Genomic DNA, 15,430 nt, shown 5'->3' with positions numbered 1-15,430 from the left:
AATGAATAATTTTATCAAAGTTTTAGTCCACTTCTTGAACAAATGACAAATAACTCAGAGAGCATCAGATTGATCAGTGCAAACCCAGGATTCCGATGCAGGAATTAGGGAAGTTCCACATCAACTGTCCCAAAGGTTCAACTTCTTCTCTTTGGCCTCATAAAAGTTGAGTTGGACCAAATTAACTTCTTATGGAGACTTTTCCTGGGCTTTTATCTTGCTAAGAGATGTCTTTTAGACTTTTGTCTTATGACTGCCAGCAGGGAATATTCAAAAGTGAATTCCATATTTCCCCATAGTGACTGTCCTCAAAAAGGGATTCAAACCAACATTATCCCAAATTTACAGACCAAGCTTGAACTGCTCGTTCAAACCTGGATTGAGTTTCCTCACGGCAGGGGAGCTGCAAACTCCTGGTAGATTCCTGAAGCTCAGAAAGTCCTTGTTTTCCATATGAATAATCAGGAAATAATCAGGTTTGAAGGGTGATTGGCAATCTGTTCTGCTGGATGAAAATGCCCTGGTCTCTTGGTCTTTGAAGGCTTATAAATGATTAGTTCTTTTGCCAGTTATTCCTTGGATTGAGGGAGGCTTGATGAGGAATTCCTGGATGAAATGCTGAAGGAGTTGTGTAGAAGGTCATTAGATTATGAGGAGTATGTTCTGGGTGTATTTTTTTTAACTTATAGTGATTTTCTCTGGGATAACAAGTGTTCTGGAGTCTCCAGTGAGCTCACAGTAACTGTATTTTGTGGTGGTACAGAAATCTCTGTTCAGTGTGATAATAAATGTACCCAGTGATAATAAATGCACCCACTCTCTGTCCTGCCTTCTCTCTCTGGCTGTGCTCACAGGACTTGGATAAGGTGCCTGAATTATTCCCATGGATTTTAATACCCCTTAAACTGAGGAATTCCCAGCCTAGTGCCAGCTCTGCCCTGGTATCTTGGTTTACCTTGGGATATCCCATGATTTGCTTTAATATTCTGCTCAGCAGCAGGGCTGAAGGCTACCAAGGCAGTGAAAGAATTTTTGGAGTTTTCCATGTGAAAAAGGAGGTGTTTTGACTCCCTCCCCGGATCCTCTGAAAATTCACTGAAGTTCCTCAGTTCCTCTCCTTCCTCAATGAGAGTTTTCTAGGTCAGCGGTTCCTTTCCCGGGGAATAAGGCCATGGCAAATGTGCTGCAGATGGAACACAAAAACCACGTTGAATTCTCTTTAAGTTAAGGAATATGATGTTGGGATGATTCATATTTGGTGAAAAACGTTTTTGGAGCTTGACAGTGGTGTGTGTGCTGAGAAATAATGTCAGGGCTGGAATGAGCGAGGGGGGGAAATGGGGGAGCTTTATTTATTCATGGCCCCCTCTGCTCTCGTGAGATCCTACCTGGAATGCTGCTTCCCTGACGCAGGAAGGATGTGGATGTGCTGGAGCAAGTCCAGAGGAGGGATATAAAGATGCTCCAAGGGCTGGAGCAGCTCTGCTCTGAATCCAGGCTGGGGGAGCTGGGGGTGTTCACCTGGAGAAGGCTCCAGGGAGACCTTTAGAGCCCCTTCCAGAGCCTAAGGGGGCTCCAGGAGAGCTGCATTTCCAGAATCTCAGGTACCTTTCACGACACACAGTGTTGGGATATTTCTTTACAATGAAAAGAAATATTAATATTTTCCTCAGGACAACCATTTGTGGTCTGTTTTATGGCTGCATCACACTAGTGACCAGAGATATCCAGGGAGCTCCATCAGCAGCGTCTCCAGCACTCTGGAAAGTGGAGTTTTGCTTGGAGGTGACACTTCTTTTCCCTCTGGAATTTTATTATTATTTTCCCCAACATGAGAAAGATGTGGGGGTGTTGGAACAAGCCCAGAGGAGCCCACTAAGTTGATCCAAGGGCTGGAGCAACTCTACTCTGGAGCCAGGCTGGGAGAGCTGGGGGTGTTCACCTGGAGAAGAGAAGGCTCCAGGGAGAGCTGAGAGCCCCTTCCAGGGCCTAAAGGGGCTCCAGGAGAGCTGGAGAGGGACTGGGGACAAGGGCTGGAGGGACAGGACAAGGGGGAATGGCTTTCACTGCCAGAGGGCAGGGTTAGATGGGATATTAGGAAGAAATTCTGTGAGGGTGGGGAGGCCCTGGCCCAGGTTTCCCAGAGAAGCTGTGGCTGCCCCTGGATCCCTGGAAGTGTCCAAGGCCAGGTTGGATGGAGCTTGGAGCAACCTGGGATGGTGGAAGGTGTCCCTGCCCATGGCAGGGGGTGGCACTGGATGATCTTTAAGGTCCCTTCCAACCCAAACCATTCCATGAGTCCCAGTCAGATTCAGGCTCTGGAGCTGTGCCGAATCAGCAGAAGATTTTTCCAGGAAAGTGCCTGTTTCCCACGTTGGGGAATTGCAGAACTGACTCAGCAGGACCAGGGCAGGTGCCAGAGGTGGTGCAAGGGATGGGCTTGAACCCAGTGGCTGGGGCCAAGGAGGGCTGTGGGACCACAGCAGCCAAGTCAGAATTGGCTTTTGGGGCACTTGAGCCTGAGAATTCTTCTTTTAATGGAATAATTCAGTTATTCCCATTGATTTTAAATGCATCTGGTTGACTTGGAGCCCGAACTTGACCACTGTGAATTCGCAGAGCTCTTGAACTCCCCATGAACTGCTGTCTGAGAGCGTGTTCGACAGGATTTCTGAGCCTGCTGTTTCTGTACTGACACGTCTGGGGAAAGCTGGAGCTTGGGTCTTGTTTTCCAAGGTAAAAAAGAGCTGGAAGAGCAGTTGGGAAGAGGACCCAGCTCTGTGTGTGTGTGCCCAGTGTAAACCTGAGCAGTGAAAGGCCGAGCTGGGTCGTGGCACTGAAACCCAGGGAGTTGGAAATGTTTAAAAAGTACTTCAGTGCTCACAAATTATATGGTTAAAACAAGCCACTTACCCCAAATCTTACAAATAAGCACCATTTCTGTCCAGAGCCAGCCAGGAGTTACGCCTTTGATTGTATTTTATTGCCTTTTTTTTTCTTTTTGTTTTATTTTTGGAGACTAAAAGTGTGCATATCTTCATATATTAAAATATTTTGGAAGCCCTGGAGATTAAAGGTGCTGCTGTATCAAGACAACAACCATCCACATTGTTATAAATGTACTTGAAACACTCAACTCCAGACCTTCTTTGAGAGTAAAATCACAACTGTCTGCTGCCAGAGCTGAGCTGGACAAGTAGTTTAATTTCATTTATTCACGTGATAGCAGCTCCAAAGATCACTTCCCAGGTATCTTTATAAATACATGAAGTATTTTTGTATATTTATAGACATATATTTATGTATTTATATATATTTGGGTTCGTTGTGGTTTGAGTAAGATTGGAAACTCTCTCTGGTTTTGATTTTTGTCCTGATTTTAGTTCAGGTGGCTGCACCTGAGGTCTGGGAAGTAGAGATTCCATTTGGGAAATAAGAGGTACAACAAATAGAAGCAGGAGTTAGTAACCATTAATAATAATAATAATAATAAGCTGTAATAATATCAAGGTTGTTGTAAAAATCTGTAAATTGAGTGATTTGTTCACATTCTGTGGAAATTTAAAGCAACTTTCAGGGTGTTCCTGTAATTCCTCTTCCTTTATGGCTGGAAAACCCAGGGAGAAGTGGGAAGTTGTCCTCCCTTGGGACTTTTAGGTCCGAAGTTCTGAAATGATAAATGCAAATCTGTCGCTTTGCTCTGCATTTCTGTAAAGTTCTTTTCCCGACCACGAGGAACAGAAACAATTTGTCAATGAATTTTCCACTTTTCCACTTAGAGAAAAGTCCAGAGGAAAGTGTCAGCTCTGCAAAGAATTTCCCAGCATTTCTGTGGATAAAGTAGTTCACACTTTGTAGTTCCACTTGGAAATGTGACTTTGCTCCCCTGCTATTGCAGGGGATGGGCAGTTCCTGCTGGAGCTTCTCTTCCTTTGGGAATGTAAATCCAGTGGTTTTGCCTTTTGCTTCACACTATTAAGTGGGTGGAAAAAAAAAAAACCACTCCCCCCTCTAATTGGTGGGTCCTTATAAGGTCAGTACAGTGAAAATATTTTAACTTTGTGCTTCTAAAATTAATATTTTTAGGCAGTGAGTAAGTCAAGAAACAGACGCAAATGATCTAAATCATCCCAAGTATTTCAACTTTTAGTGTGGGGCTTTTCCTCCCCTCCCAACTGTGATATTTTAATTCTTCTCTAAAACCCCACACAGGCTTTCTTCTGGGATTCCCATAAATAATTAAAGGAATATTTAAAAACCCCCAAATCCGGAGTTTTCTGGCTGTGTGGGTCAGTTATAAATTTGCCACTTCAGTCCCTTCAGATGCCAGGCAAGCAGTGCATGTTTTAGAGGTGATGCATTTCTTTTCATAAAAGGACATAAATCGGATATTTCAGAGTCTCAAATTGCACTAAGTCTGAATTAATACTGGTGTGACACCACTGGAAATAAAATCACACTTTGATGTGTTTTAGGTGCACTTGGAGGGGATTTTGACACCAACAGTGGCCTAAACAGCCCTGTTCTGTCCCAGCTGTTTGTTCCTGCTGCACATCTGCAGTGGCCCAGCTTAGAGGACTGATTTGGGATAAATAATAATGATTTAGGGTTTCTCCTGCTCCCTGTTTTCCCCCAGTGCAGTTTGCTGGGTGCCCCTGTCCCATCCCAGCAGCAGGAGTGGGAAGGAAGGAGCTGCTCCAGCAGTGCTGCTGCTGGAGAGAAATTGCTGCTCTTCTCCAACTGCAGATCTGCCTCTGCCAGGTTTGAATGTGGGTGAGAAAGTCTGGGATTTCAGGAAAGCTGCTTCCACGTGTTTTCACACCTCCAGGATGGCTCCTTGCATCACGTGTTGGAAATTCAGCAGGAGAGTGGAACTAGTCATTCACAGGATGTTCTTTTTGGAGGAACTGGTGCTTTTTGGGACTCTGAAAACCATTTGCAGAGTCCAAGAGAAGCGATGGTTGGTTCGGGAGCATCTCCCAAATCCTGACCTGGAAACTCGTGGAGTCTCCAGTCCAGCCCTGGCCTTTCTGACTCCTTGGCAGGGTGAGAAATGTGTTGGTGAAGTCTGGTTTAAACTCAGTTTTGCTGCTTGTTGGCTTTCCACCAGAGCTGTAGAAAAATACCCTCTTCCCAAATGTTGACCCTTCCCTTTCCATGCTCAAGAAGGAGAATGTTTGCCCCATGCTGGAGGGTGAGCTGACGTTGGAAGTTCTGTTGAAATTATACACAAATTAAAAGGAAGAGGGAAATTATTTGTTCTTCTCGACTTAAGAATTTTGAAACCTAAAGTTGGTGACTTTTAAAAACCTTTGCCCAGAGAAGCTGTGGCTGCCCCTGGATCCCTGGAAGTGTCCAAGGCCAGGTTGGAGCAACCTGGGCTAGTGGAAGGTGTCCCTGCCTGTGGCAGGGGGTTGGAATTGGATGATCTTTAAGGTCCCTTCCAACCCAAACCATCCTGGGGTTCCCTGATTCTGCAGTTGCTGTTCCAGTGCAAACATTCAGCTCCTGAGTTTTCCACAGTCCCACAGCACTTAAACCTGGAGAAGGGGATCTGTGGCTTCTTGGGGAACATGACAAACATGATGCTGATCCCAAATTCCTGGTGTTTTGCTCAGGGCTCAATATATAGAAACATCCAGGTGACTGGAAAGGTGGGAGAGGGATGTGTTGGCTTTTCTTGCTGAAACCACGATGGTACTTTGAATTTTCTACTGTGATTTTACAGGTGAGCCTCAGTTGTTGTAGAAAGCAGAACTCCCTACAAACTAGTCCAGGTTTTTTTCCTTTCATTCCCATGAATTATTCCTCGCACAGGTCCTCACATATGTTGGAAGCAGAACAGAGTGTTTAGTTTTCAGATCCCTGTTAGTTTGTCCATTAAACACCCGGGATTTCCCTGGGAACAAAGCACAGGCTGCATGTGCTGGGGGCTGGAAAACCAGCAATTCTGGAATTCCTCACTGGTGTCTCTCTGGAAGTTGACAGTCACTAAGCACTTGGAGAGGCTTATTTATTTATTTATTGCAAACTCCAGTGGTTTTGGTGGTAATTGGTGGCATTTTATTCCTCAGCATTTGAAATAATGCACCAAACCTGGTGTGTTTGGTGAATCTTTTGCCCAGTTTGTTTTATTTTGAGCAGCATCCTTGGTTGCCTGTGCATAGCTCAGGTTTATATGTGTCTAAATTGATTATGTTCCAGTGTGTTGATAATCTCAATTTAACAAGATAATTTCCCTGGTAAATAATAAAAAAATTAGTTGTTTCTAAGCAAGTATTTCTATTTTCTGTTGGTAGCAACAGGGCCCTGCCTGTGTTCCCCAAAGGTCAGTGACCTGAATTATGTTCAGCTCTGACAGCAGCCTGGGCAGCCATGAGATGGGCAGGGATTTCTCTGGATTTCAGGAGTGTGACTTGAAAAATTACCAAATAATCTTTTCAGAGATGGAAAAAAAAATGAAGAACTTTGCTGTGATTAGTTTGGAAAAGGTGCTGTGTTGAATCTGATAACACGGTGATACTGAATAAGGAAAATAAACCTCTACATGAAATGTTTTAATTAGTAAAATGTAAAAAGGAAAACCCTCCCCAGCAGACTTTCCTTTTAATTAAATTTTCATGTTAGTAATGGTTTTTGCACTTTAACTTTTAGGGTTTTAGAAGTGGGATTGCTCTGAAACCGACTTTGATCTGCAGTGAACCTATTGACTGTGGTGGGTATTGAGTGTTTTGAAGGAAGCAATGGATGCTCCCAAGGAATGCAGGGAATAAAACATCAGCCCTCAAGGAGGCCAAAGGCAAACCAGGCTTGTGGTGTGAGCAAAAGTCAGAGAACGTGAAGGATTTATTATTTATTATTATTCAGAGTCACCATCTTTATAATATCGTGGAGTGTGACTTGGGATAAACCTGCTCAGCACCTTTGATGTGTCTAAATAAACATTTTATAACTCTACACTTGGAATTATTCCTGAACATGGAGTGGCTCTGGATAGGTAACTCCATCCCCTGTATTTTGGGGAGATCAAAGGAGCATTGTGTGGGTAGGAAAGATGAAGAGTAGAAAGCAACAGTGATTAAAAAAAGGAAATAAAAGCACGAGGTAAAGTGTCACTGTGGTGGCTTCAGACACAGCTGATTTCCAAGAACTCTCTTTGTTTAAATAAAAGCCTTCAGCTTTTATTCTTTCAATAATGTGCTTTTTAACACCTTTCTTGTCATCTCCTCCTTCCTCTCCTCCTTCACTGCCAATTTTCTGTCCTGCACCAGTGAGCAGATGAAACTGGGTTCTCCAAGCCCAGTAAATGTTACTGCTGAGGGGATCCTTCCAGTCCTGGTCTGACCGACTGTGTGAGGAGCAGGAGTTTCTCCTGCCTCCTCTTACCACCAGTTTATTATCTAACCCAGGCAGCCTTTCTACAGGCTCTCTAAAAGGCCTTTTGGGCACTCTGGGCAGTGCAGAGACCCAGCAGAAGACACTCAGTGACTGAGTTTGTGCTGCCCCTGCAGTTTGGTGGTGTCTGTTTAAAAAAACAAACCCCCAAATTGTTACCATTTTATGTTGTGTGTGTGTGAGATCCTGTTACAGTCACAGGAACTCACTGGGTTTGGGCCCTGCAAGGGTTTTAAAATCACTTTTATGTTGTGAGTCCCTTCTTAGAAAACAGGGCTGCACCAGCCACCTGTGGGTCTGAGTTCCATGGGGGATCTCCAGCTCTCCAGAATTGTTGGAGATAATTGTTGGGATAATTGTTGGAGAGTTGGAAGGAGACTGAAGAAATGCCTTGGTTTGGGATGGATGTGTTTTCCTGGTTAGCTCTGGGATGGATGGATGTGTTGATTCCCTGTTAATAATCTGTTAAGGACTTTCTGTCACAGCAGCAGCTCTTCCTTAGTGTTGGTGGCTCTGAGAGTGTCTTTTAAATTCCAAAATAACTCAGGGCTGTGCAGTTACCTTTCCAGCTGCTCTGGGAGCTGACCATTCCCACTGTGGAATGGGCAGGAGACAGTGTTTGAAGCTCCACAATTTATTTTGGCTGAAAATCATCTGCTTTGCTCAAACTCTGCCCGTTGATAGTTTGACCTAAGCTGGGTTAGAACCTGAAACTGGTGGGATGGGAGGTGGTTGTGCTGCTGGGAAAGGCTTCCCGTGATCCCTGTGTCCGTGGGTGCTTCAGTTCAAAGGGAAAACCAAAGTCTGTTGGGCAGAGGGAGCTTTCAAAACTGGGAGTGTGGCTCTGGAACCTTGAGACACTTGTGTGGGATGGACAGAGCTGGTGCTCCAGGACATGGAGCTGCTGGAGAGAGTCCAGAGGAGGCCCCAAGAGGATCCCAGGGCTGGAGCAGCTCTGCTGGGAGGAAAGGCTGGGAGAGCTGGGATTGTTCAGCCTGGAGAAGAGAAGCTTTGGGGTGACCTGATTGTGACCTGAAGGAGCTCCAGGAAAGATGGAGAGAGACTTATTTCCAAGGGCTGGAGTGACAGGACAAGGGGGAATGGCTTCAAACTGACAAGAGAGTAGGGTTGGATGGGATACTGGGAAGGAATTCCTGGCTGTGAGGGTGATGAGGCCCTGGCACAGGTTCCAGAGAAGCTGTGGCTGCCCCTGGATCCCTGGAAGTGTCCAAGGCCAGGTTGGACAGGGCTTGGAGCAACCTGGGCTAGTGGAAGGTGTCCCTGCCCATGGCAGGGGGTGGCACTGGATGAGCTTTAAAGTCCCTTCCAACCCAAACCATTTTATTGTTTGTTTAAATAAGAATTTGCTCTTCCTTTCTTTTTCCTTCTGAGTACCTGGGGCTGTCTCTGCTGAGCTTTAGTGGGGCCAGCTCAGTGTGTCTGTGGGATGTTTTTTACCCTCAGCAGAAGCACCAGACCAAACCTTTTACCCAAATGGAGGCAATTTAGGCACGAAAGTGCCTGATTTGTAGGATCTTGTGCAGCCTTGTGCTGTGCTCACCAGCTTTTCCAAGTCCCTGGCTCCTGGGGCTGTGGCAGTGACTTTCTGGGGCTCTGTGGAACAGCAAAAATCTAATTCCTGATGTGGGATGGGCAGGTTTTTCCCCCCAGGACACCGAGAATTCACCTGCTCATAAAATACCCCCAAAACCACAGCAACATGTGCTCCTCCATGGATCCAAAATTAATTGTTCCATGTCTTCTTGGCCCCTTTTTCCCCATTTGTGTGGCACAAGGACAAGCCCAGTGTGGTGGCAGGAAGGCCAACTGGGCTCAGGGGGGGTTTGGGCAGGGCTTAAACACTCCTTGTTGGGGGGAAATGGAGCGAACGGCGACGTTTTCTGCTCAAATTGCAGCGTCTTAAGTGCATTTTAGGCTGGACACACTTCTGGAAGTTACATATTTCAGGAGGTGTTTAAATAGTAATAACTTGACTGTCCACTTTCAGCTGGTAATTTGCAGAGTTCTCTGAAATCCTCAGGAATTTCTGAGCGGTTTTGATGCTTCCATAGGTTGCAGAGTGATAAAAAAACCCATTGGAGAACAAATGAAAAGCCATTACTTGAGACATACTTAGACCAGGTTTAGTTGTTGGGTGTTTTGTTTTGGGCTTGGTGGGGTTTTTTTTGGCATAATTTTGCTCTTCTTTTTAGCTCCTCTTGGAGTTTTCTTCCTAGAAACTCGTGTCTTTAAATCTCTTTATCTTATAGAAAGTATAATTCTATTTTTCAGTAAAATGACCCTAACTCAATTTCATCAGGATAGGAGGAAAAATGGACCTTTACATTTATGGATTTATATGCATTTATAGCTTGTTAATTCACCAAAATCCCACAAGTTGAGTCATGTTTTATAAACATTGTCCTGAGTTTCTGTAAAAATCTACATATTTAAGGGCTTGGCAAAGATGGGTGACCTTTATTTTCATAACTGTTAAACGACCAGTTGAAATTTAAGTTAATCCTTGGAATTTTGACACTTAGATAATGGGTTTTTTTAACAACAGATATCAGTGGGAATTAAATCTTGGTAATTTCTACTTTTACTGGTGGAAAATTTCATTTTCTCTCTGAACTTCTTGGTTTAGCTCCGGGGTTGTTGCTGAGGTCCGGGGTTGGACTGAGCTCCTGTGGCTCCCTGGAATGGAGGTTTATCCCTGTTTTCCTCTTCCTTTTGCAGTGTTGTTTGCTGCTGGACTCCCCCTGTCCCCACAACCCCGCAGGATGATATGAGACTTGAAAGAAGACGATGCATACAGGTAAGCTGATTTTTCAAGGCTTTTTAGAGGGGAAAATAGTTGATGTTTTCATGTGCTTTTTGTTTCTTTTCCGTTCTCCCTACCCCTAAAATTCCAAACTTAGCAGAATATTGAAGAACCTTTGAAATTTTGAACCTTTTTGAGTTTTGAAATCTTTCTTTTGCCCTTTGGAAAAACCCTTCTGCAGCTTTGGAAACTCTTCTTCTCCCAGGAACAGAATGGTTTCACTGAATGGAAATAACTGTTTGCCAAGTGTTATGCTTTGAAAGGGTTTGCTTTTGAAGATGTGCTGATTCTTGGGGATGTCCCATGCAAGAAAAAGTTGTTACCCCTTCTTAAAATTGATGTTTTAGGAAGTTCTAATCCTCTAAGTGACAGATATATTTGCAGATTCAACAGATAATTTTTAGTGATACTCTTTTGCTGGAAAAATAATCCATATTTTCTATAGAAATAGAATAAAATAAGAGTTTATCCAAGAGGGTTGGTGGAGTTCTTTATACCAAAATACCACTTTTTTTGAAGCAGTTCTTGGGGCCAAAAACACACCTAAGAGGGATCCTTGGGGTTGCTTGTTCAGCTTTAAAGCCCAGGAATCCTCGGGGCTGGGAAAGAAACCTCGGTGGATTTACATGTGCATCCAGCTCATCTCCTGATTGACAGTTTTCAGTTGCATCAGCTGTTCCTGCATAAACAGCTTTGCAGGGTATATTTACAGGGAGCCTCTTGGATTAAGCCCAAGATGCTGCAAGTGGAGATTTCACTCAGCGAGAACTAAACATCCTTCATCCCCCACTTGAGTGGCTGGGAGTTGTGTGTTGATAACTCGAGTGAAACTGGGGTCTAAAGGCTTCTAAAATTAGCTTGGGCGAAGAAGAGAAGAAAGAAAAACTAAGCCAAAGGGATAATTAATTTGTTTTAAATACCTAAAGTTCTCCAAATTGCGTCTTTGGGTGGCCCATCGAGTTTGGGGAGCTCTTGTTTAGTAGTCACAGGTTCAAGTGTAACTTAAATATTGAGGAAATGTTTTGAAAAGCTTTCAAAGTGCTCGTCCTACAACTGAAAGGAGAGATAATGGTATGAAATAGTGCCTCATGTTTGAGAGAATTAAGTTTCAAATTGCAGTCCATTAATCTGATTCAAAACTTCCAACTTTTAGTTTTGGTCAGGATTTCTGATGATGTTGAGCTTGGAGGATGATGAGCTTAAAGAACAGAAATATAGACAAGATTTTGAAATTTTAAGTCGTAATTCTGTCTTCTGCAGCCCAAATTCTTTGTTCACAAGTCCCATGAGAAATACAGACTGAAAAACAGTGGTGCCCTGACAAAATCCTTCAGACTTCTGACACGTTAGAAGTTAGACCAGTAAGATTATTTTCAGTTTTCTCTTTGTTAGGAGAGCCACTGTTGGTGTGCTGAGTTCCTGAGAATAAACAAGATTTGCAGTCTTAGAATGAAAACCTGAACTGGGATTATTTTGTAGGGCAGCAACAAGAGTCATCTGGTGGCTCTGCTGAAGTTCAGAGGAGCTGGTGAGAGCTCAGGCCCGGAATTGAGAGGGTTTGTGGTTACTGGTGATGGCTCTTTTGCATTTTCAAGAAGGTTTCTTGAGGGTGAGGGATCAGAGGTGCCTGGTGATGTCTGAACTACCTTTGGCTAAAGGGTGAAAGCTTCTAATGGACACCACTTTATTTCCCTGCAAGCTGACCTACTCTAAACCCCTAAAATTACCCACAGTGTAACTGGGGGAAACAATCCTCTGAAGGAAGAGGGTTTTTTCACTTTTTCTACCGTGGAATACTTAAATTTCAGATTGAAAACACAGAAATGTGCTAAAAAAAAAACCCCAAACCCTGAAAATGCGAAGAAATGGGGATATTGAATGTTGTTTTCCAGTTTGAATAACCAGGAAAACAAAGAAAGGAGGCCAAAGGCACCTGGTTTGGATCAGGGATAGTGTGGGCACAGCCCAGGGCAGGGATTGTCCCCTGCGCTGCCACTGCTGAGGGACCTCCAGGGCTGTGTCCAGTTCTTGGGAGAGAGACCTGGAGGGGTTGGAGCGTGTGCAGGGAAGGGAACGGAGCTGGGAAGGGGCTGGAGCAGCAGGAGGGGCTGAGGGAGCTGGGGGGGCTCAGCCTGGAGAAAAGGAGGCTCAGGGGGGACCTTCTGGCTCTGCAACCCCCTGACAGGAGGGGGGAGCCGGGGGGGGTCGGGCTCTGCTGCCAGGGAACAAGGGACAGGAGGAGAGGGAACGGCCTCCAGCTGTGCCAGGGGAGGCTCAGGTTGGCCAGGAGGAGGAATTTCCTGCTGGAAAGGGTGGTGAGGCCTTGGCAGGGGCTGCCCAGGGAGGTTTGGAGTGCCCACCGTGGACGTGGAGCTACTTGGGCACATGGTCAGTGGTGGAGCTGGCAGGGTTTGGACTCAATGATCTTAGAGCTCTTTTCCAGCCTGACTGATTCTAGGATTCCATGTTTCCTTGTAGGCTTTTTAGGATCTCTCCTGGCTTTCCCAGAAACACTCTGCAATAAGCAAAGCTGGGGCTCAGCTCCTTGTAGGAAAAGCCAAGTTTGTGTTTCAGACGCCCAAGTTGTGATAACCCAGGGAATGTGTTATCAGGGAACGCCTGAGAATGTGCTTTGTGGCAAAAAAAATATTTCCAGAATGGGAATTTTTCACTTCTTTGTACTTTGAAAGTCTCTCCAGGACATTTTGGGAAGGGAAGGAACCTAACAGTTACGGTTGTAGTTATGCTGGTAGTTATAATGAGTGTAAGTAGCATCAAATTTGGGACTGTGCTGTGTTCCCACAGAGAAGGATTCACCTGGTGATTAAAAGTTCATGTTCCAAAGTTATTGTTACATCTTATCCTGCTCCTTTTAATCCCAGTGTAACTCTGGGCTTGGTTGTTACTTTTTCCCCCCTCCTCTTTATGGAGATTCCTTATAAAAATCCTCTGGTTTTATAACAGCTTTCTGGGTTTGACTTTTTGACCTGGGAATATGTATCTAAAAATGTTGAGTTGTCTGATTTTTAAGCTTTTGAAGAGCTAAAATCTTCTTTTCTTAACCTTTGTAAGAAAACAGAGTAACATAATACCAAATTATTCTCATATAGAATGCACCAGAAGTGTTGAGAGCCAAGCAAATGTGATGGTGCATTGTTTGATAAAACATTGGAGGTGCTCTTATTGCTCTTAACTTTAAAAAATTCAACTATTCATGTTTGTAAAGAAGAAAAAAAGCCAATCCAACGTTTTCAATTAGAACAGTGCAAGAGCAAGGAAATAATCAATCCTTGCACGTGTCTCCCCCCAGCTGTATTACTTCCTAAAATATAACAAATCCAGAGTAAAAATTTCTGGGAATTTCTGGGATTGGGTTGAGTTTATGATCTGCAAGTGTTCAGGTGTTGCTTTTATGTAAGAAAAACCTGAAAATTTCGAATTGGGCCACTTCTCTGATGTCTCATATTGCTAATATCTTAGCCACTGATTTCACTGAGCCTGTAGCTGTTTTAAAGAATGTTTTTGTACGTGTCAGTAGTAAAAAAAACCCCAAAACAAAGCAGGAAAAAAGAAAAACCCTGTCGGAATAAACCGTGTCCCTGTTGCTGCTCTGTGTTTGCAACCCCAGCCCTGCCTTTGAACTGGCTCAGGCAGAGCTACTTTTTTACCAGGGAATTCCAGAAACTTTCTGGGCCATCCCTATTTTATCCCTTGCCTATATCTTCTTCTGGTTCCCCTGGAGTAATTGCACCCCTGGAGTGTGTTTTGGGAGGGGAATGTGGTTGGCATAAACCTGGAGCTGGGTTTGGATGCCCCGTGTGCTCATTCCCTCCTGGAGCCCAGGATGGGCTGGCACTGGGTTTGTTTCTGGTGTGTGCCTTTGGTTCCAGTCGGAATCTGTCCCTCAGTGACTTGTTCACATGTTGGACTCTGTTTTTCAGGCAGTTTTTGGTGGATATTCAGCAGAAGTTCGACATAAACACAAGATACCGATAAAATAATGGACGAGCCGGGGCTGCTCATTAGGAGGGGAAGTTTTAAATATAACCAGCTAATGAGGACTTGGATGTTTGCAGGGTTAACCACTATTTTTCCATAGATAAATCCCTTTGCAGGAGTGGTTGGTGCTGTGTTTCTGCCTGGGGTTTGTGAGAAATCAGCCAGGAAGGAGTGGGGTGAAGTTACTCAGTGAAGGGCGACGTTTCTCATATTGAAAGTGGAAGTTCTGCTTTTCAGAGAAGTCATTGACCTCAATGAATGATAACCTTGAAGTCAAGAGACTAAATTAGTGCTCCACTTTCTGTATTTGAGATCAGGAATGTGAAAACCTGGACAGCTAAAGTTAGATTCGTGCATCCATATTTAAAAAGAAGTTGCCTATTTAAAAGAAAAGGGCTTTTTTTTTTTTTTTTTGTTCCCTTCTTCCAAAATGGCTCAGGACCTGTGATATTGAAGATTTCAGTTTTGAGCCTCAGTCCTCATGTAAGAGGAAACAAATGACAAAAATCCTGTTCCAGGCTTTTGCCATGGAATTACAGCCTGGTGGAGAATGCTGCTTTCCTTACTCAGGAACAGAGCAGAGCATCTAACCCAGGAAATCTTTAGGAGCCTCTGTCATTATATATAGTTTTAATATTTTGGAAAAGTGATTTATGTTCATTTTGTTTCCTGTTTCATGTGGCCCTCTTTTAAAAACTTTGGGGAGTTAATTTTCAGCAAAGTATTAAGTGCCGAGGACATTTCTTTGTGATGAAAAGTGGTGCTCCAGCAGTTCTATTGCAAGGCTGAAATTTGTTTCTCTTACCTATTTCTGAGGGCAAAGACTCACTTAGACTTGAGAAAAATTTGATTTTGAACAATAAAAAAATATAATCCAGATGAAACATTGCAAACATTAACTATTAAAACTACTGAACACTTCCAGAATGGTTGGTCAGGGCAGTGACAAGGCCCCACCACCAAAACACTGCAAATCCAGAGTCTTTCTGCAGCCTTTAAAGTCATCAAAGGATGGAATGGAAAAAGCCCCAGTGAGGTCAGAGCTCAGCCTGGGAATCAAAAGTAAAGGTTCCCTTGGGTAGGGCACTCATGGGATGGTGTTTGGAGCCTTGGAATTGTCCTGGATGCTGGGGGGGCATCACACTGGACAACTCAGCTTTTGTGTCCTGTTCCCTGGGCTTTTGGTGGAAAACTGGTCATGGATTGATTGTC

At 44.1% G+C, this 15,430-nt stretch overlaps 1 protein-coding gene across 2 annotated transcripts in view; it reads left to right on the top strand.

Annotated features, from left to right (window-relative positions):
- DYRK1A (dual specificity tyrosine phosphorylation regulated kinase 1A) overlaps positions 1 to 15,430 on the top strand; it is a 68,766-nt gene that overhangs the window by 13,638 nt on the left and 39,698 nt on the right. For both annotated transcript variants that reach the window (XM_039387314.1, XM_039387313.1), the window contains exon 2: positions 10,135 to 10,213. In XM_039387314.1, coding sequence (XP_039243248.1) covers positions 10,204 to 10,213 — 10 coding nt within the window. In that variant the 5' untranslated portion in view covers positions 10,135 to 10,203. The remainder of the gene's footprint in view (positions 1 to 10,134; positions 10,214 to 15,430) is intronic.

Source organism: Pipra filicauda, unplaced genomic scaffold (assembly GCF_003945595.2).
Source record: "Pipra filicauda isolate LSUMZ 115617 unplaced genomic scaffold, ASM394559v2 scaffold552_size545530_pilon, whole genome shotgun sequence".
Lineage (NCBI taxonomy): Eukaryota > Metazoa > Chordata > Aves > Passeriformes > Pipridae > Pipra > Pipra filicauda.
This window is presented reverse-complemented; position numbering and strand designations above follow the sequence as displayed.